Source organism: Chionomys nivalis, chromosome 10 (genome assembly GCF_950005125.1).
Source record: "Chionomys nivalis chromosome 10, mChiNiv1.1, whole genome shotgun sequence".
Taxonomy (NCBI): Eukaryota; Metazoa; Chordata; class Mammalia; order Rodentia; family Cricetidae; genus Chionomys; species Chionomys nivalis.
Genome location: NC_080095.1, coordinates 39,030,099 through 39,052,125, shown reverse-complemented (window position 1 = coordinate 39,052,125; position 22,027 = coordinate 39,030,099). Strand labels below are relative to the sequence as shown.

The 22,027-nt window shown below is 42.2% G+C and overlaps 1 protein-coding gene across 13 annotated transcripts in view; it reads left to right on the top strand.

Annotated features, from left to right (window-relative positions):
• The window catches only part of Ttll5 (tubulin tyrosine ligase like 5), a 258,328-nt gene that overhangs the window by 55,643 nt on the left and 180,658 nt on the right, over positions 1-22,027 (top strand). For 12 of the 13 annotated variants that reach the window (XM_057782731.1, XM_057782729.1, XM_057782727.1 and 9 more), the window contains 5 exons: positions 4,072-4,153; positions 6,167-6,228; positions 8,811-8,905; positions 17,250-17,363; positions 17,632-17,723. In XM_057782731.1, the coding sequence (XP_057638714.1) occupies positions 4,072-4,153; positions 6,167-6,228; positions 8,811-8,905; positions 17,250-17,363; positions 17,632-17,723 (445 nt within the window). Of the gene's footprint in view, positions 1-4,071; positions 4,154-6,166; positions 6,229-8,810; positions 8,906-17,249; positions 17,364-17,631; positions 17,729-22,027 lie in introns of those variants that run through there. The other variant, XM_057782738.1, reaches the window with a different exon arrangement.

The window sequence follows — 22,027 nt, the reverse complement described above, 5'->3', positions numbered from 1 at the left end:
CCCAATCAATCATCTACCAGGAAAACACACCACAGCCTTGCCCACAGAAGAGTCTATTGGGGGACATTTTCTATATTTAGTTTCCTCTTCCAAAATGACTTGTGCTTTTGACAAGCTGGCAAACAGTCAGCACACTTGATCTAAAATGATAAGTGAGATGTGGTGCCTGCCCTCCAGAGAGGAGGACTCAGAGATGAAGTGATAAGAGGCAGTTCACATAGTTTCATTACAGAGTGACTATAATACTCTTGGGATATGCAAATACCACCACCGCTTTGTCTAGGGGAGCCAGAGAAATGCGCCCTAACAGAGGGCATATGCTATGCAAACTGCAGAGAGTTAGGACAGGAGCTGGCAGTTTTCCCTCTCCTAGACAGCATCTCCTAGACAGACATTCACTCTCCCTCCCCCATTCTTGTTGACAGCTAGAAAAATGGCTCAGGAGGTAAGAGGTACTTGGGTAATGTACAGTAACCATGAGACCAGGTATTTATCCTGGAGAAAGGAAACTTTATGTCCACACAGTCCCTGCTCACAAATGTTGATACTTCATTCATAATGACCCCAAATTGGAAACGGCCAGAATACCTACCAACTGTTAAATGGATAAATTGTGGTATGTCCATTTTATGAAATACTACTTTGGAATTAAAAGGAATGAACTACACTTTGATTATGTAACAGAATAGATATGTTTTAGAAGATGCCATGTGAAAGAAACTACTCTCAAAAGACTATAGACTATGCTTATTACATTTTTTACTTTCTGGAAAAGGAAAAAAGTAAGCAAAATCCTGTTGCTAGAAGGTGAGGCAGGTGAGGGTTGACTACAGAGAGGCACAGGGTACATCTGTGGTAAGATTTGTATTGTGATTGAGGTCAGGTTGAAACAACTATATGCTTTTCAGAATTCATCAAATTGTTCACTTTAAACGGGTAAATTTTATTCCAAATAACTTATATCTCAGTACCTCTACCTTAAAAGGATCTACTGATAGATGTAACTCAGAAAACACACCAAATATAATACAAGAAGTTAGACTCAAATGAGTATATACTATATGGTTTCCATTTATGAATTCTAGAATAGAATTGATAGTGGAAAGAATTAAGAGTAAATGGTTGTCAGGGATGAGGCAGGAGCAAGCTGTCTATCGGGAAGAGGTTTGAGGAATCTTCTGGGGTGATTGATGGGTGTGCTCGGTGTGTCCCTTGATAGGACTGAGGGTTGTATGGATTTAACCAATTCCAGGATTCATCAGTCTGAATCTTTTCAAGACTCACCCATCTCATCATGTGTAAATTATTCCTCATAAGGGAGTCGAAATGATTGGCTTGATTAAAGAGAAAGGTAGAAGGACATCAGTGTACCTGTTGAGCTGGTAGTTTTGCGAGTTCAATCTGATACATAAGCTGTCCTTTCACCCCCACTCCCTACCACTGAGCACAGCCTTCTTAGGGTGACTGTACCCGGCACGCTGCTGCCATGCTTTCACAGAGCAGTGTGCTCTTCTCCCGCTCGCACATGATTGTGGGCTCAAGTCTGGGCTATGTAGTTAGATGAGGCTTGGTTGACTCTAGAGCTTGGCATGCTTTGTGGGCATGGTTATCACAGGAGTACGTTGGTTTAGCACTGTGAAAGTGATTTTCTCACTTTAAGATATGTTTTGCTTTTCCCAGAATATTTTTTCTCAGACTTCAGCTTAATGTGAGCTCTTGGAATTTTTCTCTGAAGGGGATGAGATGATTAAGTGTGATTGCTGAGTGTTAAAATAGTGGCTCTTGTTGATTGTTGATCCGCCTCACACTGGACTTCCTTTGTGGCTTGTTCTTTCTACAGACTGTATCTGTATGTGCACCAGTCGTTGTTGTCAACATATTCTTCATGCCTATTAAATACTACTTTATGAAATAGTCGAATCTTTGCTTCTGCTCTTAAAAACTGAAGGAAATATTTTGTATGAGATAGTGTGTCTTGCTTATTAGTGCTGCACAACATCCAGAATATACAGTTTTCCTTCCTTCCTTCCTTCCTTCCTCCCTCCCTCCCTCCCTCCCTCCCTCCCTCCCTCCCTCCCTCCCTCCCTCCCTCCCTCTATCCCTCCTTCTTTATTTTATCTTGATGTATAGCCCAAACTCAACATTCAACTCATGATCTTCCTGCCTCAGCCTCCCAAATGCTGTGATTGCACATGTATGCTAGCATACCTGCTAAGGGTTGTTCCTTTTAAAATGTCTCATTTAAGCTGGGTAGTGGTAGCACACACCTTTAATCCCAGCACTCGGGAGGCAGAGGCAGGCAGATCTCTGTGAGTTCGAGACCACCCTGATCTATAAGAGCTAGTTCCAAGACAAGCTCCAAAGCTACAGAGAAACCTTGTCTCGAAAAAAAAAAAAAAAAAGAAAAAAAAAAAAAAGAAAAAGAAAGAAAGTCTCATTTAGAGCTACATGACAAAATCTTTTTCTCAGATTAAGGTGAGAATGAGATTATTGTTGTTCCTGAAGACTAGGCAAGCTATTGAGAAAATTGCAATGTCTGTAAAAGTATGAATTTGTTAGTAAAAGAACAGTTTCCTTTTTTATATTAAAATAAGATTTATATAGTTATAAAAATGTATGATGTGCCAAACCTTCACTGTTTTTTAAAATTGGTTTTGCAAATTAAATGGAATCCTATGTAAGCACTTACTATGGAAACAGACATATTCATGAAAACACCAGAATATCCAGATCTAGCTGAGTATGGAAGTGTATGCCTGTAATCTCAGCACTGGGAGCTGAGGCAGGAGGATCATGAGTTAGAGGTTCGCCTGGGTTACACGACAGGACCTGTTTCAAGCAAACACAAAGGGATGTGCATGTCCGTGTGACTTATGCAGTAGAAATGGACTATGGCCTGGGTGAACATCTAACCTGCAGTTAGTGACCGCTGAAAGGAGAGAGGGAGCCTGGAAGATGTCTCTCAGGCTGAAGTGCCATCCCCCCGCCCCAGAATGGGCTCTCTAGAGCCTGTCCTAGGCTTCTTAGTGCTGCATTATAGCTTTAGATTTTTGTGTTCTACATTATATGTTTCTAGTTTTTCAAAAGATTAAGGAGTGTGAAGAATCCTTCTTGAGACGCGCTCAGTTCTAGCTGTGCATTTCCAGAAGGCCCTGCTTGTTCCTTTGTGTGAGAGCTCTGAAGTAGCAGATTTTCTCCTGGGGAAGAGATGCAGGTGGTGGTTCGTTTGAGTGTCTGTCACTGGGCATGGTGTTTGGAGTATGCACACCAAGGGCTGCGCGCCTCTGCTGCTCTTGTTGTGAGGCTCCCACTAGGAAAACTCGGAGGCTCCAGGCTAGCTTTGCATCCCTGAATTCTGTAAGTAAAAGCAGGATTCGAGAAGAGGTGCCTGGTTGGTGTTACCTTGCTTCTCGCCTTAGTTGGGAAGGTAAAGGAGTAGAATCAACAAAAAATTCAGGATCCACGGAAACTTGGTCTTTGGCTCCTTCCTTTCGTTGAATAGTACTAGTGGTACAAGATAGCTTGCCACACCCTGTGTCGCCAGCCGCCTGCCTTCTGTGTCAGGCTGAGTGTTTTTCTTTTCAAAAAGAAATTGAAACTGAAGGCAAGGGGAAAGAGTAAGTACACTTTACATCTGGATGCCTTCTGAACTGGGTCGCAGAAGCAATGTCTGAAAGTTAAGATGTGTTGAAGGAGCTGTGCCTGCTGCTCTGGGGTGGGTGCTTCAGTTTTCAGAGTGTGGCGGGCAGGTGCTAGAGGAGGCCAGCTCAGAACATGCCCGGTGTGGCATTCATAACAGGTGGTCTTGCTTTGTTCCTTCTCTCACCTTCCAGCCGTCGGCACAGTGGGATCCTGTGTGTTGTCTCATTGTGTAGAACTCAGGAACAGCAGTAGTGTGTTGGAGTACTTAGTGTTCCTTCTAACTGTTCTTCGGAGACTAGCTTTTCTTGAGCTTAAGGATCTGTGCTTATTGCTTACACTCAGTGAGTTTCTAGGCCTCGGATGGGAGTTGAGTGACTTCTTATGATTGTTGCATGGAAAATGATCTTGCATGTTGTATTGTATTTCCAGAACTGTATGGCTTTGATGTGCTCATAGATAATACTCTGAAGCCATGGTTATTGGAAGTGAATCTCTCCCCTTCTTTGGCCTGGTAAGTCGTTCTGTCAACGAAAAACAAGACAAACCTGAACATGCTACTAAATTTTTTTTTTTTTTTTGAGGGCGATGCTATTTCCCTTTTGGTAAAAGACTTTCCTTTACACAGTGATGGTGAAACTTAAAAATTAGATGTTTTATGGTATGTAATCAAACCTCTGTGAGAGTGAGTTTCCCAGTCGTTTTGCCATACATATTTGCCATTTATTTGGCTTCTTAAGGATCTTTCATATTTTGACTTTTAACATTTTTTAAGATGCTCAGATAAGAATGTGTCTATTATTTCATCTTGTTTGCATTACTAAACCACTTGAAACACGAATAACAAGTTACTTCATTACACTGGAAAGAGCAATAGTCTTGAGAAAATATGCTGACAGATATCCCAAACTGAAAACAGAGTGTGAACAAAATGTACTACTCATCAGAGAGCATGAATAAGAAAGTAATAGCAACTTGATTTCTGCATCATCCCATATATACTCATACCATCTCAGATTTTCAGTCCTCTGATTTGTACTCACCTCTGTAGCTTTGAAGTTATAACAGCCTGAGCAGACCTAAATTAAAAAAACAAAAACGAAAGCAGCTACTTCTTTATCCAAGCCACGTTCTTCAGTTTGGTGTTCCTAAAGAACTGATTCTCGGGGAAGATGTAGACTTTACCATTGAATTCTTGGCTGCCCCTCAGCAGACCATGCTGCTGCAGTCAGACTCTGCAGTGCCAGATTCTAGCCTTTTGTTATTGTTCCCCAGCTCTGTAGGTGCTCTGCTGAAGGACTGGAATACCCTCAGGTGGTGCCCTGCCTTTTGCTGCCGCGGACTTCCCCACGGAGTCTGTGCATACTGTAGGGTGGAAGGCTGTGCCAAGGCCCATCAGAGTGCTCTTTTTGCTCAGTGTGGTGGCCTGGTGTCTACCCAAGGTTAATGTCTAAAGCATTTAACAATCTTAGAGTTACAAAAATAAAATAAATTCTGGTTTTTAGAAGGGAAGAAATATATTTTTCATTACCCAGGAAGACCCTGCTTATATCTGCAGCAACAGAATTTCTACTAGCTATGTGCTTTTCTAAACAGAAATCCCTAGAGGTTTCTGCCAGAGACCACCCAGCTACGGAGCTTTTAAGGATGAGAGATTGGCCGAATGCCAAGTCATCAACTAAAGCCATGTTGACTCCTTGGTAGAGTGGGGATTTGGCTCACCTCAGGTGTGAGGTGTGCAGCCGGGCAGTGCCTTCAGTTGTTAGCACCTCCCTTTGTCCGGTGAACCCTTTTCGCGTTGCCCAGGAAAGCACAGGTGCCAGTGTTAAACATCCCAGAGGAGCACAGTGGGGCCAGCAGCAAGAGCAGAGTGGGTCATGGAGACGCACCGAAGCCCCAGGGTACCCCTCTCCATAGGAAGGCCTCTTGGTTTTGGTCTCCACTGTTTCAGTGTTCCCCAGGGCTGCTGCTTCCTCTGATGGTGAGATGTCGGTAGGGCTTGCTTGGGTCTTTTTGCCCTATTTACAAGCCTGCAAGCCTAGAGAGCAGGAGTTAGCCCAGAAAAATGAAGACTTCTGCAAAGTATCAAGGTGGCCAAAATGTCTTTCTTGTCTTGTGTGTGAATGTAAGTGAATGATGAATCACTAAGACGTGATTTGAATATAGGGCACTCGTAGAAGTAGTAAAAGTACGAGCTCACTGACAATCAAGGCCCGAACCCCACGATGATAATGAAGCAATAGCCCTGGCTTGCTCTAAACTTGAATTGCACAAGATCTGGAGTAAAAGATTCCATGTCGGGGAATCAATGTATTGATGCTGGGCCTGCCTTGCAGAGGATGAGTTTCTCACAAGGCTTGTATCCTGTTATTTTCCACCCACATTTCTCTTCCCCTTTCCTGTCAGTTTGTTGTGCTGCGCTGCTTCTCAGATGTTTGGAAACTGTTATACTGGGACCCATGATGAGGCAGCTCTTCTGTTAGCCTACAGAGCGATCCATTGCCCCTTTCTTTCTCTGTTCTCTTAGTGATGCACCGCTGGACCTCAAGATTAAAGCCAGTATGATCTCAGATATGTTCACTGTTGTAGGTAAGTAGCAGTGTGTTCTGAACTGGACTCTCAAAAAATTAACCAGAGCTTCCATTTGCCAGGCTCCAATTGTAGGTGTTGCCAACTGGCAGTTCCTAAGCCATGCTGAATGTTTTGTACTAAAAAATTATATTTTCAGGGAAGTGTTTATATGTTTCTACTCCCCCTGGCTCCATCCTGTCCCGAGGCTGAACCACAACTAAGGCTGAGACCTGGGGCATGGGAATTATGAGCAGAGGCAGAGAATTAAGCAAAGTTCTGCAGAGAGCATATTTTTTCTCCGAGCTGGGAAAGTGAAACCCACCGAAGAAGCCCTGTTACAAAGGAGACCGGCTGTATTTCTCCTAGACAGTCTCTGCTGGCTTCAACATGATCCCTCTGCAGTATTATAGCCAAAGCAGCCTGAGGAAGAAATCCCATTTTAAGTAGATAAGCCAGAACTTTGAAATGGAGATGGGCAGTCAGGTGGGTATGACGTGGCTTTATTATTGGGTTTTAAAATTTCCCCAAAAAGACACAATGAAATCCATTTAATGTGAGCTAGTACTCGTACCTGCCGGTGCTGTAAAACTTAGCGACTTTCTTCTTTTTTTTTTTTAATTTATTTATTTTACATTCTGATCATAGTTTCCTCCTCCTCTCCTCTCAGTCTTTCCCCATGACCGCCCCCCTGTCACCACCACCACCCACCCCGCCCCACCCCAGTCCCAATTTCTGTTTAGAAAAGGGCAGGCCTCCCATGGATATCAACAAAACATGGCAGATTAAGTTGCAGTAAGAGGCAGCACCTCCTCTTGTATTGAGGCTGGGCAAGACGACCCAGTATTTGGGAACAGAATCTCAAATGCCAGCAAAACAGTCAAAGACAGCCCCTGCCCACTATCAGGAGTCCCACGGGAAGACCAACCTATACAACTGTCACGTATAAGAGAGGATCTAGGTCAGTCCCATGCAGACAGGCTCCCTAGTTGTCAGTTGAGACTCTGAGCCCCTGCAAGCCCAGGTTAGTTAATGATGTGGGCTTTCTCATGATGTCCTTGACCCCTCTGGCTCCTACAGTCCTCCCCCTCTTCCTCCCTCTCTTGAGCAGGATTCCCAAAGCTCTGGCTAATATTTGGCTGTGCTTCTTTCCATCTGTTTCTGTCAGTTGCTGGATGAAGCCTCTCTGATGACAGTTGGGCTGGGGACCAGTTTATGAGTTAGCAGAATATCATTAGGCATCATTACACTGGTATTTTTTTCTCCAGTGGTGTTTGGTTCTATCCCAGGTCTCCTGGTCATCCAGCCTCTGGGTCCTGGTGTTCTAGGCAGTGTTGGGTGGGCTTCCTCTCGTGGCATGGGTCTCAGGTTGGACCAGTCACAGGTTGGTTATCCTTACTTCAGCACATCCCATAGACAGGATAGACTGTAAGTTGAAGGTCATGTGGCTGGGTGGTGTCCCAGTCCCTCCATTACTTGGTCACAGGAGATGGGCCAGTTCATGCTTCCTATTCACGATTGCTAGGACCCTTAGCTGTGGGCTCATCTTTCTAGATTCCCGTGAGTTTTCCATGCACCAGGTATCAACCAGACCCAGAATGGCCCCCTGCTTTCCAGGCGTCTCTTTCACCCCATCTCTACCTGATCCCTCATCCCGTCCCCACCTGCCCCCAGTCTACCCATAAAATCTCTTCTGTTTCCCCTTTCCAGGGAGAGTCGAGCGTCCTGCCTTGAGCTCTCTTTGTTATCTGGCCTCTCTGGGCCTATGGTTTGTAACATTTTTTTGGTGGAGAATCTATTTCTTATAGGAAGGAAGTAAAACTAGTGGAAATTCTGTTTTTTTCTTTTTTTGTTAGAAAAATTCTGAAGAAAAAAATCTCTGTTTTTACAGTGACACATGCAATTTACCAATAATATAAGAACCAATATAATCTATGATTTAGGCCAAAATCTGTTTTCCTTTTTTGGGAATCATGACCTAGTATTATTACTTTACAGTTGAATGTTAAAATAATTAATTAGAGCTGGGTGTGCACATCCTAGCACTTGGGAGGCAGAGGAAGGGGACTCTGAGTTTGAGGCCAGCCTGGTCTACAGAGTGAGTTCAGGACAGCCAAGGCTACCCAGAGAAACCCTGTTTTGAAAAACCAAAATAATATTAATATTAATAATAATTAGATTGTGTTGAGTGTAAAAATGCTAATTATATTTTTTTGAAAAACAGATATAACATATTTTTAAAGTCCGTTGCAGAAGTTGGAAAATTCCCAGTAGATTGTAGCAGGACATGATGACATGCTTGCTATGGACTCTTCTGGCAAAAGCTTTGTTTCCCTTCCAGTCACCATCCAGAAAGCTAGTTAAAAAAACACAACAAGCAAGCTTTTCTTTTATGAAAAGATTTTTATGAAAAGCTGTGTTTCACAAAGATGACTTGTTCATTTGTTTGAGATTTTTCAAAGCCACATCTCTGTCAATCGAGATTGCACTGGGTTCCTCAGTCTGCTCCCTCTGTGGGGTTAGTTTAAAGGTACTTGAACCAAACCAAACAGGCTCCTTTCTTAGAAAAGGGCAGCTCTTAATACTGCTCATTCCCCATCCAGGATTTGTGTGCCAAGATCCTGCACAGCGGGCATCCAACCGGTCAATTTATCCCACCTTTGAGTCTTCCAGGCGGAACCCTTTTCAGAAACCTCAGGTAAGCAATTTGAGGAGCAGGAACCCCGAAGAAGGCTTGCTGGGGAGTGGCCGCTGATGAAATGAGGGAGCTGAAATGCTGGTTGGGAGGTCACTCAGGGCAGGAGAATTTGGGAATGTGTTCTGCAATGCCTGTCTTTGATGCTGATGCTTTTAACTGCTTTCTACCAGAGTTACTCCTTGTTTTTGTTCTGTCTTTTCTCTCTTCACTACCTTTTCTTCTCCTTCCAAGCTTACCATCTCTCCCCTCAGATTGCCATACTGGGGTCTGTTAGTTCTTTTTTTTTTTTTTTTTTTTTTTGGTTTTTCGAGACAGGGTTTCTCTGTGGTTTTGGAGCCTGTCCTGGAACTAGCTCTTGTAGACCAGGCTGGCCTCGAACTCTCAGAGATCCGCCTGCCTCTGCCTGCTGAGTGCTGGGATTAAAGGCGTGCGCCACCACCGCCCGGCGGGTCTGTTAGTTCTTAAGCATGACTAGGCATTTACTAATCTTCAGACTAGTTCTGTAAAGATGCTCCATTGAAACAGTGTGTCCCCTTTCCTCTTTTTGAAGGGCCCCTCAGTGCTCATGAGCTCTGATTAGAGCTAAAATAAATAGCCAAAGAAGCTGGCGAATCAGAAGCATCATTTGGTCAAGTACTGCTCCAGGCTCTGTGCACTCTGGTTCTGGGCCTGCTCATTCGGTTGTGCCATCCGTCTGCATGCTTGAGTACAGCCACTCAGTGTTTCTTCTTTCTAAATGAAGCTCTGCCCGCCTCTTCTCTGCCCATCTGGTTGGATTCCCCGATCTACTCAAGCTTTGGAACTACTTTTTATAAACCAACTTATCTTTAAGGACCTCTAGTGTCCTTAGAGATAGTATAAGGACACCATAGTTACCTTGTTTTCAATATATTGTTTTGCATTCATTGATTGTGGCCTTTGTCCTGTGCTCCTCCACTACACTGTAAGCACTATTGATAGCTTCCCTTCCTCTCCCTCTCAACTGTCCCTCCCCTCTCCTTTTCATCACTTTTTCCTCCACTTCATCCTTCCATTCTTCCTCTTCATCCATTGCTCATGGATCTCACGGAGAGCGATGCTGTGTCAGATACTGTCACATTGACAGGCTTTCCACAGTCTTGTATGCAGGCAGGTAGTGTGAAGAAGGGATAGTAGGTAGCTACAACCAACGCAGTGATGTGCCAAGCTGATGAGGATGACCTAGCTGATCACTGCCATGCTCCAGTGTGGGCAAACAGGGCCAAGAGCCTCCTGTTGTCAGAGAAACCAGAAAGGATTTTTTTTGTTTCCTTTTGTTTGTTTGTTTTAATGTTGTCAGTTAGCTCAGTCAAACAAACCTAAATAAAGCATTGCAAGCCAAACCTAACATGCCTTTGATCTGGAGTGTCCTTGGCTGCCTGTCGGGAGTCCTGCTCTGGGGTGATTCCCGAGGTGGTGGTGTGCTCTGGAGCATGACATGCTGTATTGCAAGAGGGATTGTCTCAGATTAGAAATACAGCCAGACATCAGAGTCATACTTGCTCAAGAGCATCCTCACAGATCAAAGAAAAGATAGAGAATTATTAACCTCAGTATAGTGGGGAAACGTAGGCAGTCGCATTCCTATGCTAATTGTTCCTTGCACGGTCCCTGGACAGAGTTGCACACTTAGAGCTGTGAATATTTCTCACGGTTTTGATACGATTTCTGCCAGGCTCTTTTTCTAGGAATGGCAGCATTCCAATCTTGAAGGAATGGATCCATGTCTTAACTTGCCAGTCAGCTTTTATTGGCTATTCTCTGCAAATCACCAAAAATCTACCCAATAGTTGTTCTACTTACTGGTAGGCAGTGGCATGACGTCATCAATAAGCAGCATTGGGTGATATATACAGTGTACTGTCTGAGACAGGTTTGTCAGGGAGGCTTGTTCACTCGGGGTCTTCAGTATCTAACAGTAACGAGAAGTTGAAGTTGGAATACAAAGAGTAGGAAGACAACAGTACTGAAGAGGAATATTCTCACTTTTCAACCAAGGCAGGGCTCTTGCATGTGGTCTGTGCTTTCTAATGTCTTAGACGCAGGAAATGGAGAGCCATAGGCCTATTAGGAAAAGGTAGCGCTTTATCCCTTTTCTTTGTCTCTTATAGCATCCAGTGTCTGCATAGGTTCAGCCAACAAAAATCACACAGGTGCATTCTAGGTCATTTGGAGCCTGGACTCAGTTTTAATTCCCATTTCTCAAATAGAAAGCCTTTCAGCCTTGGACTTTCGCGGTATATGTAGATCTTGAACCTGCTCTTTGTATGATTTGAGACCACAAAATAGACTGCCTGGAAAGAAATGCGCCAGTATCTTCGTGGTTACAGACCATGAGAACAGAGGACGCAGTAGTTAGGGTCGTCAGTTCCCAGGATGATTCTGCTGTGGTAAAGGCAGTTGGATTGAAATGATGAACAGAGCTTATCCATTATTTTCCCCAAAATATTCTGGAAAGCAAATACTAAAATGCACAAAGGAGCTCTCTCTGGTTCAGGTATCTTAGGAAGCATGCCACTCCAGTGGCTTAGTGTTAGCTCTTTTCACACTGAGTCTTAGGTTTATCTGCATTTTCTCACAGCTGCTACTTGATATGTGCAGCGATTTGTATCTGAATTTAGATGCCTGCCAGAATTAGATGTGACCTTTAAAATAACATGTGTTTTTCCGACACGAGCAACTTTTGCTCCTTTATTGTTCGTATAAGCAGTTTTTGAAATTGACTACCAGTGTCTTGGCATTGCTCAGTTTGGGACTTTGGCACTGTTTTGCTGCCGTGTGTTAAATTGGAGGTCATCTCTTCTCTCTGCTCAGAGGCTCAGGTTGTTCCCGCTGATGCGCAGCAGGAAGCTCTGCTACAGTTATCCTAACATTCTCTTCTCTGGTACATTGTCTAAACTGGAAGCCTGAATGGCAGCTTCCTGAACTCCTGCTTCCAATAAGATGATTTATATGGCTAAGAAAAGTCCTACGATGTCTAGTGTCGTGTTTGATTCTATAATGTGTATTTGGTCACATAGATGGTAGAATTCAAAACTCTACAGAATGTAATGTTTCATATTTAGTAATTATCTAAATATTATTTGCTGCCTTTAAAATATGTAAGTAAGATACAAAAACCAAATAACCAACCAGACAAGGAGCCTACATTCTAAATGGCACTTGAACCATTGCATGGTGTGCTTATGTGTAATTCCTTATGTGTATTTCCCATCTTAATTTCCCTGTGTCATTCATTTTCGGTTCTTACATGTAGCTTTGTTGCTTAGGATTTGTTTGTTTGTTTGTTTTGTTTAGCAAGGCCTCTCTCTAGTTATATATTTAAACTGGCCTACATGATGTAAAGCCTTCCTGGCTTTATTAAGCCTGTTTTATAAATGTTGAATTCTTTAACTTTACTTCTCTTTGCCACTGTTCTTCTGGAAATGAAGCCCTCAGTGCCCCCCTAACTTCTTATCAGAGCTAAGATGAGATCAAGAAAGGGAGGAAAGAAAAGGCATTCCTGAGCATGGCGACCTGCTCCGTGGCTGTCAGATTATACAGTCTCTAGTATTGCTTGCTTGTGCCTGTCTTTCTATTCTTTTATCTCTGTCTGCATTATTTCCTGCCTGGAATGCCTGTAGTTCAAATTTGCACCTGCTGAAAAATGAACTGTGTGGTTGTGATGGTTCTGTGGAAAGCAGGTGAACTTTAGAAGGAGAGAGACCTGGATTTAAGTTCAGTCCCTGCTGATAACTAGCTACTAGACCTTAGGGAGGTTACTGAAGTCTCTGGGACTCAGGACCCATACCTGCCAAATGGGACGAATACATACATGTGTGGAATTCTTGTGAGAAAGAAAGTATAAAACACCAGCAGGATGCTGCGGCTCATACCCAGAAGGTCTAGTGCCCTTCATACTTCTCAGTCCCCTCTGATTGCTTTACCCCCAGCATCAGTATCTGGTCTTACTTTCATGGTCATCAGCTCATAGTTGTTTTCAAATATTAGGAAAGATTCTCAATAATATTTCATTGATACTTTCTGATTTGTTGCCGTTTATATAATGCTCTATTTACATTTTTAACACTTTGCATTTTTGCCATATATTATATTTATTATAACAATAACTCCCTGACTGGAAATAAAATTTGGTATAAATATATTAAATTTTCTCAAATGCTTCTATAAAATCCAAAGACACTAAAGCCTTCCTATGTCTGCTGTAGTCTTTGCCATCCTATTAAAAAAGAATATATATATAAAATTTTGCTCTAAAAGTCAGACTTCTAAGGCATGTTTAGAATAAAGCAGTCTCCATATTGTTATCCTTTGTGAGCAAACTAAACCCTAAGTGCCTGTGAGTCTTTTCTTCTCGTGTTTGTCTATTATTTTACTAGGGGTCCAAGTCAGCCTTGCTGGCATCAGTTACCCAGACACACAGTTTTTAAGGTGGCCCCTCAGTTACTGTTCTTTAGTTCTCTGGTGCCACGTCAGTGCTTCATAGTTTCTCAGACATAATTATAGGAGGTTTGGGTAAGTTTGTTGTTGGGTTTTTGTTCTTTTTAAAGTCAGTTCTCTTAACAAAACACATTCTCTCAGACCTACTGACTTAGATTAATTCCAGAGATCTAGATAGCTCATCTGATTTCCTTGTAACACAGCCCGCTTAACTAATTTCAAAGTATGCTTCTGATTATATTGAAGTCATATTTTAGAAGCTATATTTATTGATACATGATCTTTTTATTTCTTTCATTTGATAACATTAATTCTTTAACTTTTTCAGTGTTTACCTTTTATTTTCTTTATAGCCAGTCACAGCACAAAGAGTTGAGCTACTTCTAGGTTCCTTTACTTACACTGTTGAGTTCTGCACTTCACATACAGAATTGTAGATTCTTTTTATTTACATTGCTCTTGTCTCATATTTTCTTACCTTCAATTCTGATGTCATTCAGGCAGTTCACCTTTTTTCCGAGTCTCCATTTTGTCAGGTTTTTGGCAGCCTTCTTTAGACTGCGAGAAAAAGTTTGTAATCACCACTTGATCTTACTGAGTGCAGGTACTTGTTCCTTTGTCTTGACCATTTTACGTTCAGTTGCTTCCTCCTCAAACAATGATGCTAAGATGCGTAAACGTGTCTTCTCTGGGTAGATTCTAAATCCAGAGTGGTGCCCGTGGTCATGTAAGCGTGGTACACATTGCATGGTAGATTCTTACCTGGACACTAATTGGCGCGCTAAAATTTATCTGAGCACTTGATGGTGTACATAGCTTGTCATCTCCCGAAGCTACTGGGCTCTCAGTTCAGTGGAGCCTTGTTTCTAAGCAGTCAGCAGCCCGCTGGAATATGTCATTTTTCATATTACCACTCAGAGGATGCAGTGGGAGGACTTAAGTTAAAGCCACAGGATGACTGCTTTTTCTTGAAGTTGTTTTTATTTTATTTTATTTTTTATTTTTTTGAAGTAATAGGAAGAACCTTGGGCCTTGCATATGCTAGCCGAGCACTGAGGATCACTGAGCTGTGCGCCCACTCCTCCCTGATTTATGTTGGTTTTGCAGATCAATCTGATTTCCTCCCCCCCCCCCTTGCTTTTGGTGTACTAGTGTGCTGGGGCACTCCCAAACTTTGATTTTTCTCACACACGAGTGTAACAGGTGGGATGTAAGTAAGAAAGGATCTCTGTGTGTACGCGGGAGTGTAGAAGGTGTCTCTTGAAAGTTAGTGTAGAGAAACTTAAGCGTTTTAGGTGCTAATTCATTCTTTACAGGAATGCTGTAATGCTGAGCATTAGGTTAAGATCCAATGATTATTAAGAACCCTGCTACAAAGAAGTGAAGTTGGAAATTGTCATTAGGTTTTATTTAATATTGGCTTGTCCTGTGTTTCTGGACATACATGATGCGTCCCTGATAACTGTTCTAGGAATCAGCACTCTCAGCACTTTAGCCACCTAATGCAGGTTTAGTTCATCAGTGCCTTTGCATGGCAGTCTGTTCTAGACAGCCGATGAAAGTCTTCATTTGCATGCAGTCATTTGAGTAATATGTCTTATTCCCTCATTATATTATCTGAGATGACTTTAAAGTACCCTTAACGGCAAGGTGTGGTGATACACACCTGTAGTATCAGTACTTGGAAGGCTGAGGCAGGAGGATCACTAGTTTTAGGCTAGCCTGAGATACTCTCTCGAAGACATCAAGGACTGGGGATATACCTCAGTAGTAGAGAAGTTGCTAGCATACAGAAAGGCCCAGGGTTCCATCTGCTAACTTCCCCCAACATTAAAATAAATCCCTTAGGATCAAACCAGATGGCTTTTTGATTTTGGAAGACTCATTGCCAGTGGCTCTATGTGGCTTCATGATCGGAACTAGATAAGCTTGTCTGTTTTCTCAACCAGTAAGTAGGATGGAGTGATGCGAAAAGTCCTCAAGCCATTTCTTTACTATATCAGTTCTTCTTTGCTAAATAATCATCACACTTTAGAGACTTGCAAAAGTGACATGTTTCTCTCTGAATCTTTACACTCTCCCTTTTACAACTGGATTTTGGTGCATACTATAGTTCACTTTATTCCTAGAGCCTGAGGGAAATCAAAATGCTCCCCAAAATTCTTCTGCAGTTTTAAATTCTGAACATATTAGGGCTATATCCCAGCATGGCTTCTCACTTCTAAAGCAAATATTTATTGATTTACTTCTCTAGATGTTGAAGATACCACAGTAAAAGCTAGACAAATAAATGCTGATTTCATGCTCTTTCATTATATAGGTAGCTTGTCATGGGACTTTTATAACTATCTAGTTATAAAGTCTAGTTTTTATTACTTCTATGCTAGTTTGTAGATGAGTGTTTTACACATAGTTTCCTGTGTTCAAAGGGAAACCCATCCATGGTTTGTGTATCATTACAGTATGTTACTTGGTGACTTAGCAGAAAATTTATTTCTTATAGTTCTAGACATTGGGATGTTTACAAGATTCCGGGTGGGATAGTGGTGGCGCATGCCTTTAATCCCAGCACTTGGGAGGCAGATCATATAGGTGATCTCTATGAGTTCAAGGCCAGCCTGGTCTACAAAGTGAGTTCCAGGACAGCGAGGACTACACAAAAAACCCTGTTTTGAAAAATCAGAAAACAGAACAAAGCAAAAAGACAAAAGATTTCAGCAAAGTAGAAGTCCTTCTGAGGCCTGACTTTGTAGGTGGTAGACATTTCATTCCCTACTCGGAGCACATCTGTTTGCACACATCAGGGAGAACACATGAGACTGAGTAAGGTCTCTGTCACTAATTCTATGGAACTAATTCTAAGGCACCATGAATATGGCCTTATCTGATTACCCCTTAACGGTCCCATTTCCAAATACCATCAGTTGGGGGGTAGGTCCTCATCATGAATTTTGGAGACTCACAAATACCCATGTCTGGTCTAAGCATAAAGACAGTACTAGCTGCTCACAGTTGACCTGCTTCTCCTTGATGGAAGTTTCTTCCAGGAAACTAGAAAGATATTTCATGCCTATAGCTCTTTGATTATTTCTCCCTTTTTTGTCTCCTTGGCATTTGTGTTTGTTATGTTTTATTAGCATTTCGTCATTGTCAGTAGTAGTGTATTTTCACACTTCAGGCTATTTGACTCTGGCCCCTGCCACTTTTCTGCTTGTGTAACATCAAAATCCCTGAAAGCATGGTCCTCAGACTCCTGCTCCTGTTGTGGAAACAGCCGTAACCCAGATTGTCTGTTGGTCCACGAGGGCCATCCTTCGGGGCAGTCAGCCTTCATCCAGTCGTGATGTCCAGCAGCCACAGTGCTGCCTGGGTGGTAGGATTTTCAGTGGAGCTGTCCTTTAAATTTACTGATGATTCAGCTCTCAGGAGTTTCCCTTTCAATTTCTAAAACACCCCAGAGCACCCAGTTTGAAAGAAAAGTGTATTCCTTGGTGTCTTCTCTCAGGTCCCCCAACTCTCCTCTCCCAGTGCTAAAGGGAACATAATTATTTACTAGAATAAATACACAGTCTTGTTTCTGTGGGGCTATTTTTTCTTCATTCCCCAAAAATATTGGCTATACCCTAAAACCAGGACTAAATGTCCATTGAGGACCCACCCAGCATTGCCCGTCGTTTCCTGCTTGTTTCTGCGCGTTAGCTGTTTTCTGCCATTTCTCGTCTTGACTTGGAGGTCACTAGTGGTTTGTTTTCCTTCTGTTTCCTGGGGGTTTGTGTTAAGTGACTAATTCTAGAAATTGGGCTGTAGATTTGATGTTGAGTGGGGAGCAAGGGAGCGCTAATGGAGCTTGTTCCCTTCAACCTTGCTTTGATTTTCTCCCTCGTAGCGTTCCCGTCCACTTTCTGCCAGTGACGCAGAAATGAAAAACCTTGTGGCCTCAGCCCGGGAGAAGGTGCCAGGGAAGTTAGGCGGTTCTGTGCTTGGTCTGTCAATGGAGGAGGTAAAGATTATTTCATTTCAGGCCTTTGTGGGTTAGCACAGTGCTCATTGCAAATTTGTGATTCCTAATATCATGACAAATTCATGTTTTTCCCCGAAAGGAGAAAGATTCTAGATAGAGGTTTCTCCTTAGAAGACATCCTAATGTCATTAATTCTTGCACACGTGTTTGCTGGTTTCTTCATGTGTAACTCTGCCTTTGTCTTATAGCCACAGGTTTCAGAGTAGGTGCTCTTTTGTCTTACTCTGTTCTTTCTTCTTCCACCCAGATCAAAGTTTTACGGAGGGTAAAGGAAGAGAATGACCGGAGAGGAGGATTTATCCGCATATTTCCTACATCTGAGACATGGGAAATATATGGGTGAGGTGACTGCCTTTTTTTTCTCTTCTAGTTATACCTCAGGTCTGTAGAATTAGCTTGTTTGTGACTCGTTGTTATTGCTTCCAATGTGGCGGCTGTCTTGCCTTTTTTGAAACAGTAGTTAATCCACAAACCAGGCATGGTGATGCATGCTTAACATTTTCAGATTCAGGAAGGAGAGGCAGGAGGCTCAATGTTGTCCCCCTGCTGCATAGGGAAGTTGAGGCCTCCGTGGGCTCCTTGAGACCCAGACTTCAAAGAGAGGGGAGAAAAGACAAACCACAATACTAATAAATCCAAGAATATGGCCATCGATGGTAATTAACCCACCTATGTATTGGAGCTCCTCCCCATTTTTTAAGATTCATTTTTATTAATTTTGATTACATGATATGTGTACATGTAGCTATGTGCACGTGACTCCAAATGGTCTCATGAGCAGAGACATTGGATTCTCAGAAGCTGGACTTACAGACTGTTCTGAGCCTTATGTGGGTGTTGGAACTGAACACAGGTCCTCGAGAATAGCAGCAAGTGCTCCCTACCTGTGAGCCATCTCTTCAGTCCCCCCCCCCCGACATCTGTGAGCCATCTCTTCAGTCCCCCCCCCGACATCTGTGAGCCATCTCTTCAGTCCCCCCCCCGACACCTGTGAGCCATCTCTTCAGTCCCCCTCCCGACACCTGTGAGCCATCTCTTCAACCCCCCCCCCCGACATTTTTAATCTACTGTCTCCCTCCTGACCATTCCTCTGTCCTTAATTTTTTTATCATCTTGATCTGAGAATTTATTTGTCCTCACTGTGTGTGCCTAAATAATACATCGTTCATTCTGATAAGCTCTCAGTTCTAGTTTCCAGACAGTAAATACAATGCCTCCATTTTAAGTGTTCATTTTGATGGTGGCTTTTGGCAAATTAAACACCAATTTAACTCTCCACAACCATTACACAGGACACTTTCGTAAATCCTGTATGACCCTTGACAGTCCCCTCCATGTAATCCCAGGCCTCAGGCGTCAGCAGAGCTACATTTTATGACTGTTTTTGTAACTTATGCACTTGGCTTCTGTTTCTTATACAGTATTATTGAGGTTCATGCCTGTTGTCACATGAAGCAATAATTTATTCTTTATTCCTGTGTTTTGTTTGATTATGTTATCTATCACAGTTTCTCTATCCATTTTCCTACCATGGGCAGGTGTGTCCGTTATTTGGCTGTTGTAAAGAAAATCCCTATGAGTGTTCATGGGCTGTGCCTTGTGTGCCCTTAAAATTTCATTTCTCCTGAGTAAATGCCTAGAGTAGAATTTGATAAGTCATTGACCAGTGGTGATATACTTTAATGCTTTTACCCAAGATGTTGAATAGTTTTCTAGTTGGTTCCCTTCCTTACTATCACCAGGTCCTAGGTGGTAGCAGCTTCTTTCTCTTTCTCTTCTTCTTCTTCAAAGACTTTATTATTGGTTGCACATCTTTACTTTTTATTCACCTATTCAGATTTTTATTTGTTCATAATTAAATCTTGGTATGTTGTATGTGCATAGGACCTTACTCATTTCTTCTAGATTATCCAGTTTGTTGGCATGTAATTGTTCTTAATAGTTTCTTATGATCAGGACTTAAAACAGTGTGTGTTTGTTTGTGTGTTTCTGTATGGGTCTATGCATGTGAATGTGGGCACCTGCAGATGCCAACAGAGGGCTTGGAATTACAGGTCCTTCTGAGCTTCCTGATGTGGGTGCTAAGAACCAAATCGGGGTCCTCTGTAAGTGCTCTTAATTGCTGGATCATCTCTCCACTTCAGCATCCCCTCCTGTTTTTTTCTGAAACAGGATCTCATATATCTGAAACTGGCCTCAAGCTTGCTATAAAACCAAGAATGACCTTAAACTTCTAACCTTTTCATTCTACCTTCTGAGTGCTAGAATTACAGTTTTGACCCATTCGGTCCAGTTTATATGGTTCTGGAGATGGAATCCAGAGCTGTGCGCATGCTCTGCTAGATGGAAACTCCTGTAGACGGAAGTTTCTGTCCCGCTTGGTCCTGCAGCCAGTTCAGTCCCAAAGAAACACACAGAGGCTTATATTACAATAAACTGGCTGGCCTATTAGCTCAGACTTATTACTAAACAGCTCTTACAACTTAAATTAACCCATAATTCTTGTCTATGTTTAGCCACATGACTTGGTACCTTTTCTCAATGAGGCATTCTTATCTTGCTTCCTCTGCGTCTGGCCGATGATTGCATTTCTGCCATTCTTCCTCCAGAATTCTCTTAGACTAATTGTTCCACCTATACTTCCTCTCTGGCTACTGGCCAGTTAGCGTTTTATTAAATCAATACGAGTGACAAATCTTTACAGTGTACAAGAGCACTATCCCACAGCAGACTGCAACAACAGCTACACCCAGCCATGATTCTTTGCATCTCTATTAACCGGTGTGATTTCTCCTTTCATCTTGTTTTTTTTTTTTTTCATTTTTGTTTTCTTCATTGCTTTAGCTGAAGGTTTGTTGATATTATCTTTAGTATATCTTAGAAAAATAATTCTGAGGCTGAAGAATTGGCTCTGCAGTTAAGAGTACTTGTTCCTCTTACAGAGGGTCCAGATTCAATTCCCAGCTCCTCCATGGTGGCTCACAAGCATCCATAACTCCAGTTCAAGAGGATCCAATGCCCTCTTCTGACCTCCATGGGCCCCGAGCACATGTGTGGTACACATGCATAAAATAAAATCAATAAATAAAAAGTTTTTAAAAATCAAGCCATGCTTGTTGGGAAGAAGGGGTTCAGAGGGGAAAGGATAGAGGATAAGAGGGTAAAGGAAGGTGGATTTAATCAGAGCACACGTTGCATACACATGAGGCTGTCAGAAAGTAAATAAAAATAAAAATCAAGCAAAAAGAAAATACAAGTAATTAAATAAGATAACTCATTTTATTGTTTTTTTTGTATTATTTCTCTAGTTTATTTCTTGGTTTATGTCATTATGTCATCTTTTGATTAATGTTATCCTACCTCTCTATTATTCCTCTAATTATCATATATTTTATTTATTGCAAAGTACTCTTCAAAGAACATACTATTTCATGTATAACATAGGGTCTTTACAGCCATAATAACTCTGTCCTTCTTGTGTTATTCTTGATATGTATTTTGCTTCTAAGTCCCCTGGAACTACATTGTTACTTTCACTGGAAGAGTCAGTTGAAATGTAAGGAAATTTAAGTCTTCTATTTACAATTACACTGCCACTTTCCATACTCTTGTCTGTGTTTCCGTGTGAAGAGCTTCCTCCTCCAGGATTTGATGTTTCTGTGCTGCTCTGCTGGCATCACGTTACCCACTTCTGGTTCTCTGCAGATGCTTTTGTCTCAACATTTGAAAGATTTTCTTGACAAGTTCTAGATAGACTTCTAGGTTGACACTGTTTTCTCTAGTACTTGAAATGAAGGTCTTTCCATTGTCTCCTGGCATGCTTATTCTTAGGAGGACTCTGCGGTATCAGTGCTGCCCTCACCTTCAGCTTCCTTCTAAGGGTGTGGATGTAGGCTTGTGTAAGTGTGCATGTGGGTCTGTTTCCACACGTGTATACCTGTGTGCAAAGGTTAGAGGTCAATGCCAGGTGTCTTTCTTGATCGTTCTCCTGCTTATTTTATCAGTATATTGTGGGGAGGGGCAGTGGTGTGTGCATATCCCAGCTTGTGTGGGTGTTAAAGGATGAATTGTAGCGATTGATTCTCTCCTTCTACCACGTGGTCCCAGAGGTAGACCACAGGTCACCAAGCTTAGTAGCAAGTGCCTTGACCTGCTGGGCCGTCCCTCTGGCCTGTTTGTTTGTATTTGAGACAGGGTCTCTCATTGATGAAGCTCTTCACTTTGGCCGGGCTGCCTGGCCATGAACTCTGGGTGTCTGTTTTCAAACACTTGGCTCTGATGTTACAGATACGCACACACCACTGCCCCAACCTTTGGACATGGTGCTGGGGAGCCAAACTCAGGTCCTCATGTTACCCAACAGGCACTTAGCAACTAAGTCATCGCCACAGCCCAAGATATTGTTTTATGGTTGTTTTACCTGTTTGGCTGTAGTATGCCATGGCCATTTTTTTTTTTTTTTTGTCTTTAAGGTCAATTTTCTTTTTCTTAGGGTCAGTTTTCGTTTGTCTGCAGCATCCTAACTTCTAATAATAATTTTAGCAAACATTTTATTTCCAGTATTGGATTTTTTTTTTTTTTTTTTTTTTTTTTTTGTATGTAGAAGTCCTATTTGTATTTTTTGGAGGTTTTTTTGAGACAGG